Source organism: Hyla sarda, chromosome 9, assembly GCF_029499605.1.
Source record: "Hyla sarda isolate aHylSar1 chromosome 9, aHylSar1.hap1, whole genome shotgun sequence".
In the NCBI taxonomy this organism is placed as follows: Eukaryota; Metazoa; Chordata; class Amphibia; order Anura; family Hylidae; genus Hyla; species Hyla sarda.
In genome coordinates, this window is record NC_079197.1 from 101,929,319 (window position 1) to 101,955,419 (window position 26,101).

A 26,101-nucleotide genomic window follows, 5' to 3' on the forward strand; every position below is an offset into this window, starting at 1 on the left:
GGCGTGCTGACCCGCGCACAGAGCGGCCACGGCTTCCTGCGGGGTTCGGAACGGCTGCTTCCGGCAGACTGCTGGGGCCCCGTTCAGGAGGTTGTGGGGGGTTCCAGCGGTCGGACCCCCGCGATCTATAACTTATCCCCTATCCTTTGGATAGGGGATAAGTGATCTTTCACTGCACTACTCCTTTAAGGGTCTATTCACATGTGCAGTATCCTGTGCATATTTGATGCACAGGATTTGTAGCTGCTTGATTTGAAGCTGGGTTCAGTCGATTAGTTTACATTAAAATATGCAGCATAAAATCTTCAGCTTCAAATCCTGCGAAGCATACTGTACGTGTAAATACACCATGAAGGCATACCCACCAGCATTATTATGGCAGCAGCACTCCTTTTTTCTGCAGAAGTGTTCAGATAGGGTCCTCCACAGATAAAATACAAGCTTTACTGTCATTTATTCCTTTCCTCTGTTCTAAATGCTTGTAGCTCGTAATGATCCCTAGTTCTTTACATCTGGAAATTGTTTCCTTTATAGTTAAACATTTTATGTTATTGATGTGTTACATGTGTATCTACATAAATACAGAAAACATCTGTCTAATGGAATGCATTCGTTTGACGACATTTTCAGCCTGGATATTTTCCCCTGCGTTGTAGTTTCATCTTTTACTTCATATAGGAGGTTTCGGGAATCATTTTTCAATAAGAATTGTGGATAGATATATGCCCTTTATGACAAATGTTTAGTGTTACAGGAGTGCCATGCTTGTGGCCACATTCTTCTAAGGTCTGCTGACAGTGTAAACATAGCCTAGTATGCCACCATCAATGGCAAAGAGAAAAAGAACCTTTGGATGGCGCTGCTGGTTCCAATGGTGTGGGTAACAAACTGTAGCCAGAGATGCAGGTAGTACAAAACACTGGACAGTTTATTGGATGAACCATAAAACAATAAAATAAGAGGATTACGCGTTTCGGGGGAGCCTCCCCCTTCTTCAGATCAGTGTTAGGGAGATCTGAAGAAGGGGAGGCTCCCCCGAAACGTGTAATCCTCTTATTTGATTTTTTTTATGGTTCGTCCAATAAACTGTCCAGTGTTTTGTACTACCTGCATCTCTGGCTACAGTTTGTTACCCACACCATTGGAACCAGCAGCGCCATCCAAAGGTTATTTTTCGCTTTGCCATTGATCGTTCTACTCAGGAGGTGGTTTCACCACTCCTGCAACCTAATGCTCAGCAGCGGTTCCGGATCCTTTCCTTAAACCCAGTTGTGGGTTGATATGCAAGTTTTTACTTGCTGCAATGTGAGCAGCCACTACCTAGGGGTCCAAAGAGGCCCCATCTTTCTCGCTCTCTCTCCCACTACTCCTACGGTATAACACGAGGCGCCCCCTCTGGTCTCCCTATTTTTTTCTCCCTCTACTAGTATGCCACCATAGAAGAGCACAGGGCATGCCGGTTGGCAAAATGTACTTATTCTAATTACGTAAGTAGTAGGGCCTCACGTCTGCCTTAGCGACTTCACCTTGCGGATCAAAACTAAAGAAAAATATTTATAAAGGTGCCGTAAAACTTAGCATTTATTTATATAGCTAGATAAAATTCACCACAATATTTGTGCAATATAATGATACTATCACCAAATCATAATTAAGGAAAATTAATATATGTATCCTATTTATGATGATCGCCTGGTATGTTTAAGCGAACCATTCACAATACATATCTGATTGTATTAGGTATGCGTAAAGATAACCCTAAATACACCCGATGCGTTTCTGCCTGGTTAGGTTTACTCATTATCACATATATAACCAGGCTTCCTCAGGGGTCACACAACACACAAAGGGTTAATTAGACACTCAAAGGGTTAATAATCCATATATAGAAAGTAATATGAATGGTCACAGCCTTTAATGACCAAAATTATTAAAGCACAACACTGCAGCTCTAGGCCGCTCCAGGTGGAGCAAAAATTAGAATATAATTAAAAATCTCAATCCAATAGAGGACATTTTCCCTGTGGGTAATGATAAACCCACTCTGGAATGATACCACTGATAGCACGGGAATGTCTCAAAATTGCCTCCTATATGAATAATTTCAGGTCCACTGTACTGTAAATAGATGTACCAGATATCAATGAACTATAGGAGACCAGACCTGAGCTGCAGTGTAGAGAGCGAACAATCACGCACGTCCTGCAGTGGTAGGAGACCCGACCGTCTGCCGGGATACACCAAAATGTTCTTACCTCACTCCACTTTTAGGGTGCATTCCCACGTGGCGTATTTTGCTGCGTATTTGCTGCGTATTTGGTGCTGCGTTTTTTCCTACCCATTGACTTCAACAGGGAAAATAAAATACGCAGCAGCAAATACGCAGCAAATACACTGTGTGGGAACGTACCCTTAGCCTTTTAGTGGACTTTTACAACTACTACAATTACTACTACAATTACCAATAATAGAACTTGCATTTCCTTTATTTTCAATAAATGGCCTAGATACATTTGCAATCCTATTTACTATTATAAAAAGGAAACATACTGTCTTGGTGTTTGCTACTAACTCTGTTGTGCTCTAGGCCACTGCCCCAGGTGAGCAATACAGATATTTTTCTTGCTAACACTATGCTCCACCTTTTCTTTTATTTACTATTTCAGTACTCTACCTTGTTTTTTTCCTTTTTTGTGTTGCTATACCTGAAATGTAAACCTTAGATGTTCTCTAAAGGTCAGTTGCGGTCAGTAAAATCTATCTGACACATATGTTGCACATATACCCTCCAAAATACCAGCTAATACCAGATATTATCAGGATTCTGGCAGTTATTTCCACTTCCATGGTAGGGATAGAACAATCTGTCTTTATCTATAAACGTATTGACTAGTTTTACATTACATTACATGACCAGAAGAAGTGGGAGTATCCCACGAAACAGCTGTCGTCATTGCTGAGAGCGCCTCAGCGTCCGCACTCGCTGCACCTATGCTATCCATGGCACGCCGTCACTTTTTGGATTAATATGCAATAAAGATAACACATCCAAAGCTACCTGAAGTGGTGAGTGCTATCCTTCTCTATATCAGTATTTATTTTACATTACATTGTTTATCTTATTTTAAGTTTTAGGTCCACCCTTTACCTACAATAACTACAGAGATCCCTCAACTTACAATGGCCTCAACATACAATAGTTTCAACATACAATGATCTTTTCTGGACCATTGTAACTTGAAACCAGACTCAACATACAATGTTATGGACAGTCCAGATCTGTGAAACGTGTCAATGGCTGAAAGAACTGACCAATCAGAATGGGCAATTTACTGGTAAAACACCTGTATTACTGAAGCGTATGCACTGACTGATGTCTGGTAGCGCCCCCTACAGTACAGGGAGGTATTACATGTTCTGTACTCTTTACCTGTACCAGGGTTACCTGCTCCTTTGAACACCAGCGACTCCATGTTACTTTTTTAGGACATTGCCTGTACTGTACAGGACCTCGAAGAAGCTCCAGTCCTTTACATAAACAGTGTTTCCCAAGCAGGGTGCCCCCAGCGGTTGCAAAACTACAACTCCCAGCATGCCCGGACAGCCTTTGGCTGTCCGGGCATGCTGGGAGTTGTAGTTTTGCAACAGCTGGAGGCTCCCTGCTTGGGAAACACTGACATAGATAGTGATTTACAGCTCCCAGCAGATCTTTCTTACTTTTATATGTAAGGATTTGCTTTATCTATATTAGTTATCTACTTATTTATCTTTAATCCTCACTTTTTTCCTATTTTTGGATGACATTTTGGTGCCTTTAGAACCAATTACCAGGTTTCCATAGAGTTCTGGTCTCAACATACAATGGTTTCAACATACAATGGTCGTCCCAGAGCCAATTAATATTGTAACTTGAGGGCCCACTGTATATTAAGAAACTGATCATAAAGCAGTTCTTCCGTAGGGAGATACATAGTTAAGGTTGAAAAAAGTCCATCAAGTCCACCAGGACGGCAAACTACCTACAACATGGTTCTGTATACAGGGGAAAACTACCTACAGGGGGTGGTACCTACAATGGGCAAGCTACCTATGGGGCAGTTCCTTCCTACAGGGAGAACACTACCTTTAGGGAAGGTCCTACCTACCTTTAGGGCAGGCTACATACCTGTGGAGGTGCCACTACCTCCAGACTGACCAATGCAAACCTTGAAAAGTATTTGGGAGTAGCAACATCATCAATACCAGGTAACATTACACACCTCACCATAGAGAAGCATTTCCAGCTATCACATTAGGGATAAGTTAATTTATTGTTTCACCAAATATAGCGGCTAATTTTTCAAGGTAATTGATAATTTTGTATGGCCCACAAATGATCGCATAAATATGCAAATGGACCTCAGCAGAATAAAGGTTCCGACAACTATTGTAGAATGGCCTCTTCAGATAAAAGAAACAGATTAGAAAAAGAATATCTTTCAGTATCTGGATTTAGAGGGAGATTTATCAAAAGCTGTGTAGAAGAAGGGTGGCGCAGTTGCCTATAGCAACCAATCAGATCGCTTCTTTCATTTTTAATGTGACCTGTGAAAAAATGAAATAAGCAATCTGATTGGTTGCTATGGGCAACTTCACCACTCTTCCTCTACACAGGTTTTGATGAATCTGCCCCTTAAAGGGGTTCTCAGGTGCTTAGACATCTTATCCCCTATCCAAAGGATAGGGGATAAGATGCCTGATCGCAGGAGTCCTGCTGGGGACCCCCATGATCTTGCACACGGCACCCCGTTTGTAATCAGTCCCCGGAGCGCGTTCGCTCTGGATCTGATTACCGGCGACCACAGGGCCAACGGCGTGTGACGTCACGCCCCCGCCCCCGTGTGATGTCACGCTCCGCCCCTCAATGCAAGCCTACGTCACACGCCGTCGGCCCTGTGGTCGCCGGTAATCAGACCCAGAGCGAACACGCTCCGGGGACTGATTACAAACGGGGTGCTGCGTGCAAGATCACAGGGGTCCCCAGCGGCGGGACTCCCGCGATCAGGCATATTATCCCCTATCCTTTGGATAGGGGATAAGATGCCTAAGCACCGGAGAACCCCTTTAATCTGTAAGAAAACAAACAAATCTAGGCAATCCTTGTGTAGCGAATGAACAATCACATCATGTAGCAGAGTGTTCCATAGTCTCATTGCTATTACAGTAAAGAATTCCTTCCTATGATGAACATTAGAGATGAGCGAGCTTACAGTATATTCAATTCGTCACGAACTTCTCGGCTCGGCGGTTGCTGACTTTTCCTGCATAAATGAGTTCAGCTTTCAGGTGCTCCCGTGGGCTGGAAAAGGTGGATAAGGTCCTAGGAGACTCTTTCCTATGAATGTATCCACCTTTTCCAGCCCACCGGAGCACCTGAAAGCTGAACTCATTTATGCAGGAAAAGTCAGCGACCGCCGAGCCAAGTTTGTGACGAATCGAATTTACTGTAAGTTCGCTCATCTCTAATGAACATACCACAGTATATGTTATTAAAATTCTCCCACTGCTAATGTAAGAGGTTTGAATAATAATAATATTATAGTGTTAGAAGACTTATATTGATTTTTAAGCAATTCCTCAATGTATCCTTATGTGCTTACCAAGAGTGATCCTGCAGGGCATCTCTTACTTTTTCTACTGGGGCCTTACCAGCCGGAACATACTACTATCTGATCCTCACTTCTTCTGATTATGCCTAAATTAAAAGTAATATATACCTTATCCTTTGTCTCCTGAGCCTACTATAGCATTAACATTTGTATAAAAGCTTTCACCCTGGTGCTACCAGATGGGGTTGTAGCCAAATAATGGTTGGTGCAGCATATAACTACATAGGTGAAAACCCCAGCTGTGCCTCCCTATCAACAAGGGGTGCCTCATTGTTTGAGGCTATATGTGCACACCCAGTTTTTTGGTCTGTGTTTTTAGCCTCATTAGTTTTTCATGCAAAAAAAATGGATGAAAGTTCCAGCAGTTTTTTCTGTTATTAAAGGGGTATTCCAGGAAAAAACTTTTATATATATATATATATATATATATATATATATATATATATATATATATATATATATAAATCAACTGGCTCCAGAAAGTGAAACAGATTTGTAAATTATTTCTATTAAAATAATAATCAATAATTGCTGCTGAAGTTGAGTTGTTCTTTTCTGTCTGGCAACAGTGCTCTTTGCTGACATCTCTGCTTGTCTCGGGAACTGCACAGAGTAGAAGAGGTCAGACATTTTTACAGCCATTTATTATCTGTTTTATTTTGCTACAACAAATGCTACTAAGCAGTTTGCTGCAAACCGGATGTTTTTGAATGATCATTTCTCAAAAAACATCCCAAAAATTTCCAAAAAGCCAAATTTTTTTTGTCTTGTCTGTTTTGTGTGAAGTCAGCCCCCTGATGATGTAAGTCTGGGTTCACAAATGTCCGGCATAGGTGAACTCAGCCTGGATCTCAACGCAACTGATGCCACAACTGATGACAACTTGTCATCAGTTGTATGGCATCCTGCATCCATTGTTTATGGCAAGCTGTGTTCCCCTGTCCAGCGTTTCCAACCATCCGGCGTCAGAATTAAGATGCTGGATGATTGTGAACTGTTCCATTCAAACGAATGTGATCAGTTCTAGCATCAGTTTCCCTCCGGTGCACGCCAGAGGAAAACTATGCCGGACGCCTGATATATGTGAACCCAGCCAAGGATCCTTCAGTGTAATAGGGGGCACAGGACATGACCATTTACCACCAACACAAGCACAGATCCTTGGAAAACATGTCCATTAGTGTATGACACCTAATTACTTAAGTCACTTTATGTTTGATAACCCCTTAAACACTGCAAACCCAACCAAACACAGGATGATCTTCTTTCTACCTGTCAATGGGTTATATCATATACACTTTTTTTCTGTAAATAAGGTTTGTTAGTAGAGTGACCTGATAGCCGAGTGTTTATCGAGTAGCAGTATTTTGCATCTGTGTGTCTTATATATATTAATTAATGGTTTATTTTATTATTAAGACACTGCATGGAACTATATTCAAAAGTGCAGACCTGGATGTTGATAAAAACAATTTTTCATGTCTTTAGACTAGCGGAATTTTTTCGTCTTCCAGATAAAGAACATCTTATCTTACAAATCAACATCTTGTAGAAAAATAAATTTACTCCATGAAATATACTTAAACAGATGGGTCTAAACCTCCTCTGTAAGTGAATGGAAAGAAATCATCTTCCTGTTACAGCAGCTAAAAAAAATATTTATCTCTCAACTGCAGCAGAGTTTCTGGGATATATACCATCTGCTCATCGCTCGTATAAAATGTCACTGCATAAAGAGCAAGCTTATAAAAATGGAAATGGTTACATAGATTAAAAATATAACTTTGTCACACAATTTCCTGTAAATACCCTGCTTTGAACATTTCCATCGGAAGTCAGTCCATTTGTTTTGCACCACATTTATGGACTACTTCAGAAATATATATTTAGATAGGGAAAAAAACTATGGACCCAAATGTATTCTAACAGAGTGTCCTTTTGATATTTGGTTGACTGGTAACATCTGGAAACCTTTTTTATATTGCCGTATAAATACATGTGGGCTTTGGATATTTCAAGTATTTAGACAACAACACAGGGCTTGCTGGTTTTATTAGTTATTGTATCAACGTGAAATACAATTTAAAAAAAATGTTGTTTCCTATATTAGTTAGTCCTGAAAAGGTATACACTTAAAAGTTGCTTATATGCATCTGTTGTTTGGTACACACCCTATAAACATGTATTTATCGTCTACATGTATTTCAATATTTATACATGATATTATTATTATTGATTTCCATTTGCTTTTTATTACTTAGTAGATATCATAGAAAACAGCTGTTGTATAAAGCATAACAGGCCAAGATTTATCTGTAACACGCACGTTTATGAAGACAGGAACCCCGGTGGATGTGGATCAGCTGGACCTGTGTGGCAGATGACTCAGACCGTACCAGGGAGCGGAATCTAAGGTGCCACTATCCCAGGCACGGCTCTGAGGAGATGCGAGGCACAGGAAGGATTAGGCAGCTCGTAGTCAGGATAGCAGAAGGTCAGGGCAGGCGGCACAGAGGAGCAAGGTCAGGTCACAGAGCAAAGGATCAGATACACGGCAAGGCAACTCTTAGGTATGCTTTCTCTCAGGCACAAGGCAACAAAGATCCAGCAGGGAAGTGTTGGAGGAGGAGGAATTTATCAATGAGCCACAGGTGTACTACACTAATGGGCGCACTGGCCCTTTAAATCTTAAAGCTCCGGTGTGCGGATGCCAGGCGAGGATATCTCCGTGTTCGAGCAGGTGCCCTCTCTAAGTGCAGTTCTTCCTGCCTTTCAGCAAAATGCACATCAATACGTGTGGCCAGGTGGATACGTTCAGTCAGAGAAGGAGGATCACGTGCAGCCAGGGCATCTGTAATCCTGCTAGACAGTCCTTTTTTGAATGTGGCACACAAGCCCTCATCATTCCATGCTAGTTCTGAGGCTAGAGTGCAGAATTGAACCGCATAGTCACCAAAGGAAGAATTCCCTTGACATAGATTCAGCAAAACCATCTCAGCAGAAGAGGCACGTGCGGGTTCCTCAAATACACAGCAAAATTCTGCCAGAAAAGCCGTCAAGTTGGAAGCTACCAGATCACCCCGGTCCCAAAGGGGTGTAGCCCAGGCCGGGACTTTTCCGGACAGTAGGCTAATAACAAAGGCCACCTTAGCACGTTCCATCGGAAACAGTTCAGACATGAGCTCCAAATGCATGGAGCACTGTGTAACGAAGCCTCTGCATAACTTGGAATCACCATCATATTTAGAGGGTAATGGAAGACGTAGCTGGGAGCCAGAAGACGCTGCAGGAGCTGGAGGAGGTAGGGGGACAGGTTGCGGGTGTTGCTGCTGTTTCAAGACCAAAAGCTGTTGTATCATAGCAGACAGTAAATTGCTGCGCCTGTCGCGCCAATTTCTGAGACTGACGTACCACAACAGAGGGAAGATCCGTGACTTCAGGCAGGGGTACCTCAGCGGGATCCATGGCTTGATCTCACTGTAACACTCACGTTTAAGAAGAAAGGAACACCGGTGTATGTGGATCCGCTGGACCTGTGTGATAGATGACTCGGACTGTACCAGGGAGCGGAGTCTAAGGTGCCGCTGGTTTTCACCAGAGGCCGCCGCAAAGCTGCGGCAGGCGGCACCCAGGTCGCTACCCCTGGCATGGCTCGACCACACAGGTGGCTGAGGCGATGCGAGGCACAGGAGGGATGAGGCAACTCGTAGTCTGGATAGCAGAAGGTCAGGGCAGGCGGCACAGAGGAGCAAGGTAAGGTCACAGAGCAAAGGATCAGATACATGGCAAGGCAACTCTCAGTAATGCTTTCTCTCAGGCACAAGGCAACAAAGATTTGGCAGGGAAGTGTGGGAGAAGGAGGAGGAGGAATTTATCAATGAGCCATAGGTGTACTACACTAATGGGCACACTGGCCCTTTAAATCTGAAAGCTCCGGCGCACACGCGCATTAGGGGGCGGGGGCCCGCGCGCCAGAGCAGAGAGGCGGGGGCAGGGGAAGCACCTGGTGGGTGACGGACTGGGGTTCACATGCAGGCGCGTCCCGCGATGTGAATCCCAGCCCCGCCAGCAGCAGGTAACGGGACCATGCGCTCACAGCCAGCGTGTGCAGCTGGAGCGCATAATCTAACCTTATCAAACTGTGTGGGAGAAAAAGTGGAGGAATTTTTCCACAACAACCAATCACAGCTCAGCTAATTAGCTCTGGTAAAGTAAAAGCAGAGCTGTAATTGGTCACTGTGGGAAAATCACATTTTTTCTCTCACACAGTTTGATAAATCTGGGCCATTATAAGTGTGTAAAAAACTGTATAAAATGTGAAAGAAATAGATTTTCTTTTACTAAAATCTGTACGCCACCGTATGTCCATTACATAGGCTTTTTATGCTTGTGCCCCTGCAGGGGAATATAGCCATTGGTATGTCCATGCTGGGGGTTTCCTAATGTTTCACTCTGACTTTCCTCCTTACTGCAATTTCTCCACTTTCTTTTTTAGAATAATTTGTAAACAAAAATGTTAATGATTGTTTAGCAGAAAGTTCAGCAATTTTCAGTTTTTAAAGGGTTGTTTTTGTCTTATACTATCATGGTTTACCATTAGAAATATAGGTTGATAACTAATACAGATAAAGCAAAGTCCTTACATATAAAAGTAAGAAAGAGCTGCTGGGAGCTGTAATCACTGTCTGTCATTGTTTCCCAACCAGGGTGTCTCCAGCTGTTGCAAAACTACAACTCCCAGCATGCCCGGACAGCCATATGCTGGGAGTTGTAGTTTTGCAACAGCTGGAGGCCCCCTGGTTGGGAAATGCGGGTCTATGTAGAGGACAGGAGCTTCTTCAGGGTTTTGTACAGAATCCACAATGGCCCCCATTTACTATTCTAAACTCGACTTGTTTTGTCCCTTTTTTTTTGGCGCATCTTTGTCTGCAACATGTCGCAGACAGCGTGCGCCAGTCTGCGACATGATGCAAAATGTTTTCCCGACGGACCCGATGTGGATTCTCCCAAACCCGAAAAAGGAGCGTAACCCGACATTTCTGAGCTTTCCCACATATTTATTAATAGAAAAGATAAAGAAAAACCAGGGATATGCGCCCCTAGTGAAGGATGTTTAAGGGGAGATGGAGACAGGTTTAATTGTTGCACTCACCGATTTACGTTGCGCTGAGAGCACAACACCTTTGATAGCCTTTTATTCATTACTTTTTATACAATTTTTCAAGTCTTCCACTTTTATTTTTACACAAATATCAACATGTTTTTCAGTTCCCTCACTATTTTTTATTTAGTATAGTTTTTTATTTTTATTAGATTCAGCGTGGTTCCTCTATTATACACCATCTTCATTTCTTATGTATATGAGATATATTATCTGGGGCACATACATTCATATCTTGTTTCAATTTGCCATTATAATTATGCACCGTATTTTTTCTTTTTTTACCCCTTTCTCAATCCATCTGTTCAGTTTGCTGTGATCACATTTTTCATTTATCATTTTTTTCACATCGCAATTTTTCCTTTCCTTTTCTTCTTTTTCCTTTTTTCTCCTTTTCCTTTTTTCCTTTTCTAGCCTCCTTTTTTCCCCCTTTTTTCCCTTTTTTCGCGTTTCTGGTCTGAACTGGACCCTTCGTCTGGCAAAGTGCACTTTGCCAGACGAAGGGTCCAGTTCAGACCAGAAACGCGTTGCTTTCTGTGCTAATAAATCACGTTTTAGACACTGAGAAGGGTCTATAGAACTTTCTTTCCATAAGGACCAGCGCCATCAACGGCCCATTTTCTGTCTGTTCATGTTATTGATTCACGTATTTATAAAGGTTTCCAGCCCGAATTTGTTGAATTGTTGTGGATTTTTTCCCGACAACTCAGAGGAGTTGGAAACCAAAACCAACAAAACCCAGCGCGACAAACAGGATGCGACATAATAATAATAAATACCAGGGAAAAAAGCAGTCGGGTAAGAAAGCAAGATAGACTTACAACCCGAGGGCCATTGTCATAAAAAAGTAACATGGAGCTGCCCTGACCTGGTGTCCAAAGGAGCAGCTAACCCTGGCACAGGTAAAGAGTACAGAACATGTAATACCTCCCTGCATTGAGGGGGGGCATGAAGTCATCAGGGGGAGGGGCTATGACGTCACAAGCTCCCGGCGCCGGCTCCAGCGTTCTGAACAGTTTGTTCCAAAGGCTGAGCAGTGGAGTAGCCCTTTAAGTTCACAATTTTGTAAATTACTTTTTTCGCTAGATAACAAGTGTTGTGTCAATAGTCTACACCTTTTGAAGCAAACAATGTGGACTTGTCAAATATTTAAAATACACACACAGAGTATTAAAGCATTTTGTGTGAACAGTATGTGCAGTACAGTAACATTTTTTGTTTTTCAGTGCTGCAAGACCAAATCTACTATAGCACACTGGCTCACAATAAAAATGATTCTGGCTCATTTATCAATATAGATAAACCTAGGAGAAGAACACGGTTTAGAGTCTGTGCTACTGCAGGATACGTTTATTTTTCAACCTCTATAATCTGCAATAAAAGTATTGCCTAAAATGACTGTCCCTTGGGTATCTTTGTAAGGTTAGGTATAGTAAAGGTTTTGCTATCCATACTAAGCCATCAAGCGTAACTGCCAATGAGTTACCACCTGTCTGTAAAGTCCTGGGGCAGATGGGAGGCTACTGGTTTAGCTTAGCATTAAAGGGGTACTCCGGTGGGAAACTTTATTTATTATTTTTTTTTTAATCAACTGGTTTCAGAAAGTTAAACAGATTTGTAAATTACTTCTATTAAAAAAAATCTTAATCCTTCCAGTACTTATTAGCTGCTGAATACTACAGAGGAAATTCTATTCTTTTTGGAACACAGAGCTCTCTGCTGACATCATGACCACAGTGCTCTCTGCTGACATCTCTGTCCATTTTAAGAACTGTCCAGAGTAGGAGAAAATCCCCATAGCAAACATACGCTGCTCTGGGCAATTCCTAAAATGGACAGAGATGTCAGCAGAGAGCACTGTGGTCATGATGTCAGCAGAGAGCTCTGTGTTCCAAAAAGAAAAGAATTTCCTCTGTAGCATACAGCTTCTAAAAAGTACCAAAAGGATTAAGATTTTTTTAATAGAAGTAATTTACAAATCTGTTTAAATTTCTGGTACCAGTTTATTTAAAAAAAAAAAGTTTTCCACCGGAGTACCCCTTTAATGTCGGTGACACCAGTGAATAACAATACGATCAGTCTCTTTCCAGACTGAAATGGATGATAACAGGGAACAATAGGTTACATTCAACTGCACAGCAAATGTAGATAAGACTTCAGGTTTAGTGGGGGAAACAATGTAGCTGCCTTGGACAATAGAAAGCTGTAAATCGATAGCAATATGCATTGATATTTATATGTATGTTGTAAAGCGTCATAGACAAAGGGCCGTGCTATAATGGTCTTATTTTTGTAACCTTTTCTCTGCCTCTCCACTGTCTCCTTTCCAGCAATTGTTTACTATAGCTTTAAGAAAACCTGACTGTCTAAGGTCACTTGCTTTCAGGAATCTATATTAACACCATTGTGATTATAGTGTGTCCCCAGAAGGTTTTCTTACAACGTATTTCTGGCCTGCCCTGAGGCTATGTTGTATTATTGGTGTGCGGGATGGTGAAGGAAAGTGGTAGGACTGGTAGACACTCCTATATGAAGTTTATTACTGCTGTGCAGATGTCTCTCATCTGAGTCATGAACAACAGACGGGCTGTAATATGTTTTGTCCCTTCTTAAAGGGGTACTCCACCCCTAGACATCTTATCCCCTATCCAAAGGATAGGGGATAAGATGTCTGATGGCGAGGGTCCCGCCGCTGGGGACCCCCGCATTCTTTGATGCGGCACCCACCTGTAACGGCTTCCTGAACCGCTGGCGGCCCTCAGGCTAATATCATCCCGACCACGAGAACGGAAGATCGTGACGTCACGACTCCGCCCCTGTGTGGCGTCACACCCGCCCCCTCAATGCAAGTCTATGGGAGGGGGCGTGACGCCCCCTCCCATAGACTTGCATTGAGGGGGCGGGTGTGACGTCACGAGCTTCCGTTCTCGTGGTCGGGATGGTATTACCCTGAGGGCCTCCAATGGTTCCGGAAGCCGTTACAGGTGGGTACCGCATGGTAGAATGCGGGGGGTCCCCAGCAGCGGGACCCCCGCCATTAGACATCTTATCCCCTATCCTTTGGATTGGGGATAAGATATCTAGGGGTGGAGTACCCCTTTAAAGACCCTAACTGAAACAAGCCGACTTCCTGAATCTACCTGAGATCCTTTTCTCAACAAAAGCCCCAGGTGCCCTTGGAGTTTGACGGATGACCTCCGCTTTGTCCTATCCACATGCGCTATGCTCCATGTTTACACAGTTCATTTTTTTTCTCTAAAACAACACGTCCTGGTCTCAGTGTTTGCTTTTCCCGTGCCCTCACCTTAAAGAGCTGATATCACCACATCCAGTTAGCTGCCTCTGCAGAATTTGCCAGCACTATTGGAATAAGCAGGGTTCTGTAGCTTTCCTTGGAACATGTACCAGTAAGTAAATATCCACCCTCATCGTACACATTCACTTTCCATATGTCATGTTGATCTAGAATCTCGATTTTTTTTTTCTGTGCAGTAACCAGTTTAGTTTACTCTTGTTTTCTTCGCAGGAAAAACGGTGACGTCTGGAATGCACCCTAAACCCTATTACTAAAAACAATGGGGACCAGTGTAGTCTGCTTGGAAACACAGTGACTGCATTACAGAAAGTGGATGGAAATTATCCTTCATTACTTCTGGATAGAAACTAACTTCAGAAGATGAAGCTGCCAGCTTTCCACATGTACTGCTCCTGCTAACTCCGTTCTTCAAAGAGAAGTTATTCCTGCCTAGGATCCCTCCATGGTTGAAGTGTTCCAGCTTGGTTTTATGTAGTAGTTTCGGTTCTGTTTCCAATGAAGAACAGCTCGGGCACCATGCTGGACCTCAGCTTCTTGACGGAAGAGGAGTATGATAAGCTCATGAATGTCCTGCAGCGAGATGCGGAACTACAGAAGAAAGATGGGGACCGCATCAGGTAGGACCCTACATACTGGACATAGTTAGAACAGTGTTCTAAACTATGAACCAGGTACAAACAATGATTAATCATTGGTACAACCAATAGCCTGTACTGCTGTTTAGAATGAATAGAGGGGTACTCTGGTGAAAAACTTCTTTTTTTTTTTATTTTATTTTTTAAATCAACTGGTGCCAGAAAGTTAAACAGATTTGTAAATTACTTCTATTAAAAAATCTTAATCCTTCCTGTACTTATTAGCTGCTGAATACTACAGCGGAAATTCTTTTCTTTTTGAAACACAGAGCTGTCTGCTGACATCATGCGCACAGTGCTCTCTGCTGACATCTCTGTCCATTTTAGGAACTGTCCAGAACAGCAAATGTTTGCTATGGGGATTTCCTTTTACTCTGGACAGTTCATAAAATGGACAGAGATGTCAGCAGAGAGCACTGTGCTCATGATGTCAGCAGACAGCTCTGTGTTTCAAATGGAAAATAATTTCCACTGTAGTATTCAGCAGCTAATAAGTACAGGAAATATTAAGGTTTTTTAATAGAAGTAATTTACAAATCTGTTTAACTCTCGTGCACCAGTTGATTTAAAAAAAAAATGTTTTTCACCGGAGTACCCCTTTAACTGGTCCAGCAAACAGCAGTTTATATTATCTTTGGTTTCTTTTATCTGTTACTTGCAAAAGGCTCCCTTTTTTCTCATGTAGGTAATTTTTGAAAGATATCCTAAAATACTTTATTGTGGAATAATTTTTTGCAGATGTATGTAAACTGTATGTATGTATGCGACTACGCGCTTTTTCGTGCGACATTTTGATTGGAAAGCGAGAAAAGCACGTTTTCCAAAACGTAACTACATAGTAATAATTTTAAAATGGACTACGGGTAGTCAGGTATTTATTAACTGCGACAGTCGCAACTGCGCAAAAAAAAGTCGCAACAAGGTTACAAATTGACAAAATTTACTCCAGCTCAAACATGGAGCAGAAAAAGCTACTACCAAAGTAAAAAAGGAAAAATTGCTTACATGAAAGAAAATTATCAACAGGCTGAAACTAATTGATAAATAAGTCGCACATAAGCAAAAAAAAGTAAGGAAAAAATTACAAAAAAAAAGGATACATAAGCAAACTGTTACGCCGAGCGCTCCGGGTTCCCGCTCCTCCCCGGAGCGCTCGCTTCACCTCCTCCGCTGCAGCGCCCCGGTCACGTCCTCTGACCCGGGGCGCTGCGATCCTGCTGCTAGCCGGGATGCGATTCGCGATGCGGGTAGCGCCCGCTCGCGATGCGCACCCCGGCTCTCCTACCTGACTCGCTCCCCGTCTGTTCTGTCCCGGCGCGCGCGGCCCCGCTCCCTAGGGCGCGCGCGCGCCGGGTCTCTGCGATTTAAAGGGCCACTGCGCCGCTGATTGGCGCAGTGGTTCCAATTAGAGTTATCACCTGTGCACTCCCTATATTACCTCACTTCCCTTGCACTCCCTTGCCGGATCTTGTTGCCTTAGTGCCAGTGAAAGCGTTCCTTGTGTGTCCCTTGCCAGTGTTTCCAGACCTTCTGCCGTTGCCCCTGACTACGATCCTTGCTGCCTGCCCCGACCTTCTGCTACGTCCGACCTTGCTTCTGCCTACTCCCTTGTACCGCGCCTATCTTCAGCAGCCAGAGAGGTGAGCCGTTGCTAGTGGATACGACCTGGTCACTACCGCCGCAGCAAGACCATCCCGCTTTGCGGCGGGCTCTGGTGAAAACCAGTAGTGGCTTAGAACCGGTCCACTAGCACGGTCCACGCCAATCCCTCTCTGGCACAGAGGGTCCACTACCTGCCAGCCGGCATCGTGACAGTAGATCCGGCCATGGATCCCGCTGAAGTTCCTCTGCCAGTTGTCGCTGACCTCACCACGGTGGTCGCCCAGCAGTCACAACAGATTGCGCAACAAGGCCAACAGCTGTCTCAACTGACCATTATGCTACAACAGTTGCTACCACAGCTTCAGCAGTCATCTCCTCCGCCAGCTCCTGCACCTCCTCCGCAGCGAGTGGCCGCTCCTGGGATACGCTTATCCTTGCCGGATAAGTTTGATGGGGACTCTAAGTTTTGCCGTGGCTTTCTTTCCCAATGTTCCCTGCATCTGGAGATGATGTCGGACCTGTTTCCCACTGAAAGGTCTAAGGTGGCTTTCGTAGTCAGTCTTCTGTCCGGAAAAGCCCTGTCATGGGCCACACCGCTCTGGGACCGCAATGACCCCGTCACTGCCTCAGTACACTCCTTCTTCTCGGAAATCCGAAGTGTCTTTGAGGAACCTGCCCGAGCCTCTTCTGCTGAGACTGCCCTGTTGAACCTGGTCCAGGGTAATTCTTCCGTTGGCGAGTATGCCGTACAATTCCGTACACTTGCTTCAGAATTGTCCTGGAATAATGAGGCCCTCTGCGCGACCTTCAAAAAAGGCCTATCCAGCAACATTAAAGATGTTCTGGCCGCACGAGAAATTCCTGCTAATCTACATGAACTTATTCACCTAGCCACTCGCATTGACATGCGTTTTTCTGAAAGGCGTCAGGAACTCCGCCAAGATATGGACTCTGTTCGCACGAGGCGTTTCGTCTCCTCGGCTCCTCTCTCCTCTGGTCCCCTGCAATCTGTTCCTGTGCCTCCCGCCGTGGAGGCTATGCAGGTCGACCGGTCTCGCCTGACACCTCAAGAGAGGACACGACGCCGTATGGAGAACCTCTGCCTGTACTGTGCTAGTACCGAACACTTCCTGAGGGATTGTCCTATCCGTCCTCCCCGCCTGGAAAGACGTACGCTGACTCCGCACAAAGGAGAGACAGTCCTTGATGTCTACTCTGCTTCTCCACGTCTTACTGTGCCTGTGCGGATGTCTGCTTCTGCCTTCTCCTTCTCTACAGTGGCCTTCTTGGACTCTGGTTCTGCAGGAAATTTTATTTTGGCCTCTCTCGTCAACAGGTTCAACATCCCAGTGACCAGTCTCGCCAGACCCCTCTACATCAATTGTGTAAATAATGAAAGATTGGACTGTACCATACGTTTCCGCACGGAGCCCCTTCTTATGAGCATCGGATCTCATCATGAGAGGATTGAACTTTTGGTCCTCCCCAATTGCACCTCGGAGATTCTCCTTGGACTTCCCTGGCTTCAACTTCATTCCCCAACCCTGGATTGGTCCACTGGGGAGATCAAGAGTTGGGGGTCCTCTTGTTCTAAGAACTGTCTAAAACCGGTTCCCAGTAACCCTTGCCGTAACTCTGTGGTTCCTCCAGTAACCGGTCTCCCCAAGGCCTATATGGACTTCGCGGATGTGTTCTGCAAAAAACAAGCTGAGACTCTACCTCCTCACAGGCCTTATGATTGCCCTATCGACCTCCTCCCGGGTACTACTCCACCCCGGGGCAGAATTTATCCTCTCTCTGCCCCAGAGACTCTTGCCATGTCCGAATACGTCCAGGAGAATCTAAAAAGGGGCTTTATCCGTAAATCCTCCTCTCCTGCCGGAGCCGGATTTTTTTTTGTCTCCAAAAAAGATGGCTCCCTACGTCCTTGCATTGACTACCGCGGTCTTAATAAAATCACGGTTAAGAACCGCTACCCCTTACCCCTCATCTCTGAACTCTTTGATCGCCTCCAAGGTGCCCACATCTTCACTAAATTGGACTTAAGAGGCGCCTATAACCTCATCCGCATCAGAGAGGGGGACGAGTGGAAAACGGCATTTAACACCAGAGATGGACACTTTGAGTATCTGGTCATGCCCTTTGGACTGTGCAATGCCCCTGCCGTCTTCCAAGACTTTGTCAATGAAATTTTTCGTGATCTATTATACTCCTGTGTTGTGGTATATCTGGACGATATCCTAATTTTTTCTGCCAATCTAGAGGAACACCGCCGGCATGTCCGTATGGTTCTTCAGAGACTTCGTGACAACCAACTCTATGCCAAAATTGAGAAATGTCTGTTTGAATGCCAATCTCTTCCTTTTCTAGGATATTTGGTCTCTGGCCAGGGACTACAGATGGATCCAGACAAACTCTCTGCCGTCCTAAATTGGCCACGCCCCTCCGGACTCCGTGCTATCCAACGCTTTTTGGGGTTCGCCAATTATTACAGGCAATTTATTCCACATTTTTCTACCATTGTGGCTCCTATCGTGGCTTTAACCAAGAAAAATGCTGATCCCAAGTCCTGGCCTCCTCAGGCGGAAGACTCCTTTAAACAACTCAAGTCTGCCTTTTCTTCGGCTCCCGTGCTCTCCAGACCTGACCCTTCCAAACCCTTCCTATTGGAGGTTGATGCCTCCTCAGTAGGAGCTGGAGCTGTTCTTCTACAAAAAAATCCTTCCGGGCATGCTGTCACTTGTGGTTTTTTCTCTAGGACCTTCTCTCCAGCGGAGAGGAACTACTCCATCGGGGATCGAGAGCTTCTAGCCATTAAATTAGCACTTGAGGAATGGAGGCATCTGCTGGAGGGATCAAGATTTCCTGTTATTATCTACACTGACCACAAGAACCTCTCCTACCTCCAGTCGGCCCAACGGCTGAATCCTCGCCAGGCCCGGTGGTCTCTGTTCTTTGCCCGATTTAATTTTGAGATTCACTTTCGTCCTGCCGATAAGAACATTAGAGCCGATGCTCTCTCTCGTTCCTCGGATGCCTCAGAAGTTGATCTCCCTCCGCAACACATCATTCCACCCGACTGCCTGATCTCCACTTCTCCTGCCTCCATCAGACAGACTCCTCCAGGAAAGACCTTTGTTTTCCCACGCCAACGCCTCGGAATCCTCAAATGGGGTCACTCCTCCCATCTCGCAGGTCATGCGGGCATCAAGAAATCTGTGCAACTCATCTCCCGCTTCTATTGGTGGCCGACTCTGGAGACGGATGTTGGGGACTTTGTGCGAGCCTGCACTATCTGTGCCCGGGATAAGACTCCTCGCCAGAAGCCCGCTGGGTTTCTTCATCCTCTGCCTGTCCCCGAACAGCCTTGGTCTCTGATTGGTATGGATTTTATTACTGATTTACCCCCTTCCCGTGGCAACACCGTTATTTGGGTGGTCGTTGATCGATTCTCCAAAATGGCACATTTCATTCCTCTTCCTGGTCTTCCTTCTGCGCCTCAGTTGGCTAAACAATTTTTTGTACACATTTTTCGTCTTCACGGGTTGCCTACGCAGATTGTCTCGGATAGAGGGGTCCAATTCGTGTCTAAATTCTGGAGAGCTCTCTGTAAACAACTCAAGATTAAATTAAATTTTTCCTCTGCATATCATCCCCAGTCCAATGGACAAGTAGAAAGAATTAACCAGATCCTGGGTGATTATTTGCGACATTTTGTTTCCTCCCGCCAGGATGACTGGGCAGATCTCCTTCCATGGGCCGAATTCTCGTATAACTTCAGGGTCTCTGAATCTTCCTCCAAATCCCCATTTTTCGTGGTGTACGGCCGTCACCCTCTTCCCCCCCTCCCTACCCCCTTGCCCTCTGGTCTGCCCGCTGTGGATGAAATTTCTCGTGACCTTTCCATTATATGGAGAGAGACCCAAAATTCTCTCTTACAGGCTTCTTCACGCATGAAGAGGTTCGCAGATAAGAAAAGAAGAGCTCCCCCCGTTTTTTCCCCTGGAGACAAGGTATGGCTCTCCGCTAAATATGTCCGCTTCCGTGTCCCTAGCTACAAGTTGGGACCACGCTATCTTGGTCCTTTCAAAATTCTGTGTCAAATTAATCCTGTCTCTTATAAACTTCTTCTTCCTCCTTCTCTTCGTATCCCTAATGCCTTTCACGTCTCTCTTCTCAAACCACTCATCCTCAACCGTTTTTCTCCCAAATCTGTTCCTCCCACTCCTGTTTCCGGCTCCTCGGACGTCTTCTCGGTCAAGGAGATTTTGGCTGCCAAAAAGGTCAGAGGAAAAAATTTTTTTTTAGTAGACTGGGAGGGTTGTGGTCCTGAAGAGAGATCCTGGGAACCTGAGGACAACATCCTTGACAAAAGTCTGCTCCTCAGGTTCTCAGGCTCCAAGAAGAGGGGGAGACCCAAGGGGGGGGGTACTGTTACGCCGAGCGCTCCGGGTTCCCGCTCCTCCCCGGAGCGCTCGCTTCACCTCCTCCGCTGCAGCGCCCCGGTCACGTCCTCTGACCCGGGGCGCTGCGATCCTGCTGCTAGCCGGGATGCGATTCGCGATGCGGGTAGCGCCCGCTCGCGATGCGCACCCCGGCTCTCCTACCTGACTCGCTCCCCGTCTGTTCTGTCCCGGCGCGCGCGGCCCCGCTCCCTAGGGCGCGCGCGCGCCGGGTCTCTGCGATTTAAAGGGCCACTGCGCCGCTGATTGGCGCAGTGGTTCCAATTAGAGTTATCACCTGTGCACTCCCTATATTACCTCACTTCCCTTGCACTCCCTTGCCGGATCTTGTTGCCTTAGTGCCAGTGAAAGCGTTCCTTGTGTGTCCCTTGCCAGTGTTTCCAGACCTTCTGCCGTTGCCCCTGACTACGATCCTTGCTGCCTGCCCCGACCTTCTGCTACGTCCGACCTTGCTTCTGCCTACTCCCTTGTACCGCGCCTATCTTCAGCAGCCAGAGAGGTGAGCCGTTGCTAGTGGATACGACCTGGTCACTACCGCCGCAGCAAGACCATCCCGCTTTGCGGCGGGCTCTGGTGAAAACCAGTAGTGGCTTAGAACCGGTCCACTAGCACGGTCCACGCCAATCCCTCTCTGGCACAGAGGGTCCACTACCTGCCAGCCGGCATCGTGACACAAACATTGATAAATGTCCCTCATAGAATTCAAATTCTTTGCATCCTTCAAACAATTTGCACTCAATAATTACACTTTCACAGTCAAACACTGTTATAAAGATTCATGAGGTTGCTCATATGGTGCACACATCAATTATTTGGGTACTTGGTATTCAGCAAAGAAAGCAAAATGCCCAATTGGGCATCCTTAAACAGAGATATCGAAAATGTGGACTGATTTAGAACAGGAGGAGAGGATATATATGAGTAACTAACCTAATCAATTATTGCGTCTTCCATACTTGTATGCCTAACAACGCAAGGTGAGCACAATCAAGGAGACCAGATGGTGTGATATTTGTCCGGGATGCCCCTATGTAAATATATATATATATATATATATATATATATATACAGTCATGGCCATAAATGTTGGCACCCCTGAAATTTTTTTTCCCACAGAAAAGGATTGCAGTAACACATGTTTTGCTATACACATGTTTATTCCCTTTGTGTGTATTGGAACTAAACCAAAAAAAAGAGGGAAAAAAGCAAATTGGACATAATGTCACACCAAACTCAAAAAAGGGCTGGACAAAATTTTCTAAATTTGCAAAAAATATTCTTTTTTTCAAGCAGGTGTGGGCAATATAAAAATCACACCTGAAAGCAGATAAAAAGGAGAGAAGTTCACTTAGTCTTTGCATTGTGTGTCTGTGTGTGCCACACTAAGCATGGACTACAGAAAGAGGAGAGAACTGTCTGAGGACTTGAGAACCAAAATTGTGGAAAAATATCAACAATCTCCACAGTTATTAAGAAGTTTGCAACCCATGGCACTGTAGCTAATCTCCCTGGGCGTGGACAGAAGAGAAAAATGTTTGAAAGGTGTCAACGCAAGATAGTCCAGATGGTGGATAAGCAGCTCCAAACAAGTTCCAAAGATATTCAAGCTGTTCTACAGGCCAAGGGAGCATCAGTGTCAGCGCAAACTATCCGACTACATTTAAATGAAATGAAACACTATGGCAGGAGACCCAGGAGGACCCCACTGCTGATACAGAGACATAAAAAAGCAAGACTATATTTTGCCAAAATGAACTTGAGTAAGCCAAAATCCTCCTGGGAAAACATCTTGTGAACAGATGAGACCAAGATAGAGCTTTTTGGTAAAGCACATCATTCTACTCTTTACCGAAAATGGAAAGAGGCCTACAAAGAAAATAACACAGTACCTACAGTGAAATATGGTGGAGGTTCAATGATGTTTTGGGGTTGTTTTGCTGCCTCTGGCACTGGGTGCCTTGAATGTGTGCAAGGCATCATGAAATCTGAGGATTACCAACGGATTTTGGGTCGCACTGTACAGCCCAGTGTCAGAAAGATGAGTTTGCGTCCAAGATCGTGGGTCTTTCAGCAGGACAATGACCCCGAACATATGTCAAAAAGCACCCAGAAATGGATGACAACAAAGCGCTGGAGAGTTCTGAAGTGGCCAGCAATGAGTCAAGACCTAAATCCCATTGAACACCTGTGGAGAGATCTTAAAATTGCTGTTGGGAAAAGGCGCCCTTTCCAATAAGAGAGACCTGGAGCAGTTTGCAAAGGAAGAGTGGTCCAACATTCCGGCTGAGAGGTGTAAGAAGCTTATTGATGGTTATAGGGAGCAACTGATTTCAGTTATTTTTTCCAAAGGGTGTGCAACCAAATATTAAGTTAAGGGTGCCAATAATTTTGTCCAGCCAATTTTTGGAGTTTGGTGTGACATTATGTCCAATTTGCTTTTTGTCCTCCATTTTTTGATTTAGTTCCAATACACACAAAGGGAATAAACATGTGTATAGCAAAACATGTGTTACTGCAATCCTTTTCTGTGAGAAATACTTCATTTCCTAGAAAAATTTCAGGGGTGCCAACATTTACGGCCATGACTGTATATTATATGGTAGGGAACCATTGATACAAAATGGTCCAATGACTAAGTAACATCATTCATCCAATTACGAGAGGAGAAATATTTATCAGAATCTAACATACCGAGCAGACAGACTATGCCCATCGTATCGTTAAAGGGAACCTGTCATGTCCTGTTGTCCTTATTTTACCCTATATAATGTGTTGCCACCCTTTAAATAGAGTAAAATCTGGTGGCAGGTTCCCTTTGAGGAAGTGGTTGATTTGTGCCCAGTATTTTTGAACATATAGACATTGCCAGATGAAGTCAATGAACACACGTGAGACAGTTTTGCATTTAGTACAGATATCTTGTCTACCAGGGTAAAATTTGGTCACTCTAGAAGTAATTGACTAGGCCTGGTGAATAATTTATAATAGAGAAGCTTTGTTAGTGTATCTATCCAATGAATATGGGCTTCCACACAAATGCCTACATAAATGTGTGTAAACAGATACACACTCATGGAAAACATGTCCTTTTTTTGGACATCTCTAATTTTAGTTTTGCAATATAGACTAAATATTATGGGATCAGATTTACACCATAATAAGGCTGGATTAACACTAGCATAATTCAGATGCATTTTTTTTATCCTTATCATGGCTACAAGTCCTGGCCTGACTGCAGGCCATAAGACAAAAATGTGTCTGATAGCCTTAGAGGACAGAGTTTGCAAATATGTGGACAAAAACACTCTTGACTTTGTTATACTGATAAAGGAAGTGTGTATGTGTTACTGCTGTTTACCGATGACCGGTGTTATTCCTATCTCAGTAGTAACGGAGGAAGCCTGGCACTCACTTACTACTTCTACTTCTTTGGCACTGCAGTACCACCTGCAGCTGCCATTCTGGAGAGCTTATTGTCACATAGGGCAGGAATATGGTGAGGCCCTGAACTCGCCCACACTCTCTGTCCTTTCCTATTGCATACCTGTCCTAAATAACGTGTCCACAACCACGAAGATGGTCCCTGCCTGTCTTTGTGCAAGATCTGTAGGTGTCAAAATAATAAACTACAGAGGTATACAGTACACGTCAGGAAAATGGTCAGAAATACAATAGGACACCAACTCTAAAAATACAGAAAAGACTGATTCTAACAATACAAGGGAAGACAGACAAATAAACCGTAGTCAACAAGCCGAAGTCTAAACCAAGAGAAGCAAATAGATATCGAATCAGAAAGCAAGAGGGAAGTCTAGAGATTCAAAGTCAAAACCAGAGAGCTGAATATCAATAGGAATGCTAGTAACTGGAGAACACTCTTTTTCACCAGCCAAGGCCGGGGGCCACACCAGATCATATATAGCCAGCAACACAGTTGAAGAATTAGGGTCTATTCACATGGTAGAACTTCCTCAAGTGGAATTCTGCTTGAGGGATTTCCCTCAAATGAATCCCAATACACTTCTATGGGAGTCCACACTTCGGCAGAATTCCTGCTTGGATTCCACACCAATTCTGCACCAATTCAGCACAAAATTCAAACAAGTGGAATCGGAATTGGGGGAGATGAGCAGAAATTCTGTCGTGTGAATAGACCCTTAGGCAGAACACAGCATTGGTCAGCTGTTCACAACCCCAGATTGGCTAGGGCATAGTCACAGCAACCAAACCAAGCCAGAGCACAAGAAAGTTTAACCCTTCGGGTCAAACACGGACGAGTGATTACACTCTTGCATACAGATTTATACAGTTCCATTTCAGTTGAGTACTGGTTGAATAATTCCATCTCCCACTACCAAACGTTAAGTGCAGCCACAATTCAATATTATTAGGTCACAGGAACAAAGTTCCTATATGATGTGATTATGAATTTTGGAACTGTAAATGGAGTGGTGAACATAATAGCAATTGTCATCAACTTTCTAAAGGGGAAGAGATAATAAATGTCTTATTTTATGTTTTGCTCCTACACAGTACTATACATTATAGAAAGCTTACTATGCCTGCTTTGCAGTAATCATTTAGCCTTCCCTTTGAGAAAGTTGGCAGTCCCACCACATCTTGATTCAGGTTTGACACCTGTTTAATGCCAGTTCCTTTATTCTTTCATCATGAAAAAGATTAATTGTAAACACTACGTAACAAAACAATAAAAAACATTGTACAAAAAAAAAAAATCGTGTATTGTTTGCTCAGGTCATTACCAACTTCCTCACTATGTATCAGTCAAAGTCAGGTACTACTTTAAAAAAAATGCAACTGGCACATTCTTTATTATACAGTACTGTGATAATATTGTATAACATGCCCATTTACATAATTGTAGAATAGAGTGAATTTAAATATTGATATGGATGAGAGGAACCATTATGATATATTCTGCTGCTAAATAGTTGTGTGTCTTTCTTTTTTTTTCTTTTCGTTTTTTATCTAGACGTCTCCAAGGATCGTTAAAAGATGAAAAAAAGAAAAAATTTGTCACCGGACAATGGTTTCAGGATGTCAAGTCTCGACGTTTCCAGGAAGACTTACAAGGCTCTGACTTACTTAGAGCGTCCATTCGGAAAAAGCGAAATGCAGCTCAAAGTAAGTTTTATGGATGTCATTGTGTCAAGTTTTTATGTTTTGGTTTCTGAATAAGATATTTTATTTGGTTATTTGCTTGATTCTCTCTTTTCAACTTTTTTTTTTGTCCATTAGATGTGTTAGATTTTTAG

General features: G+C 44.0%; 1 protein-coding gene across 1 annotated transcript; it reads left to right on the top strand.

Moving 5' to 3' along the window:
- The first annotated feature begins 4,171 nt into the window (after window positions 1-4,171).
- Window positions 4,172-26,101, top strand: LOC130291909 (synaptotagmin-like protein 2). The gene is made up of 4 exons (XM_056541342.1): window positions 4,172-4,245; window positions 14,336-14,742; window positions 25,819-25,970; window positions 26,085-26,101. The coding sequence occupies exons 2-4, from the start codon at window positions 14,621-14,623 to the stop codon at window positions 26,099-26,101; spliced, it is 291 nt and encodes a 96-aa protein (XP_056397317.1). The 5' UTR covers window positions 4,172-4,245; window positions 14,336-14,620.

What these genes read in the sequence shown, in the direction of transcription:
- LOC130291909 (XM_056541342.1), top strand. Translation starts at nt 14,621, where the DNA reads ATGAAGAACAGCTCGGGCACCATGCTGGACCTCAGCTTCTTGACGGAA. An exon ending in AAAGATGGGGACCGCATCAG is followed by an intron (nt 14,743 to 25,818) that starts GTAGGACCCTAC and finishes TTTTTTATCTAG; the next exon opens with ACGTCTCCAAGGATCGTTAA.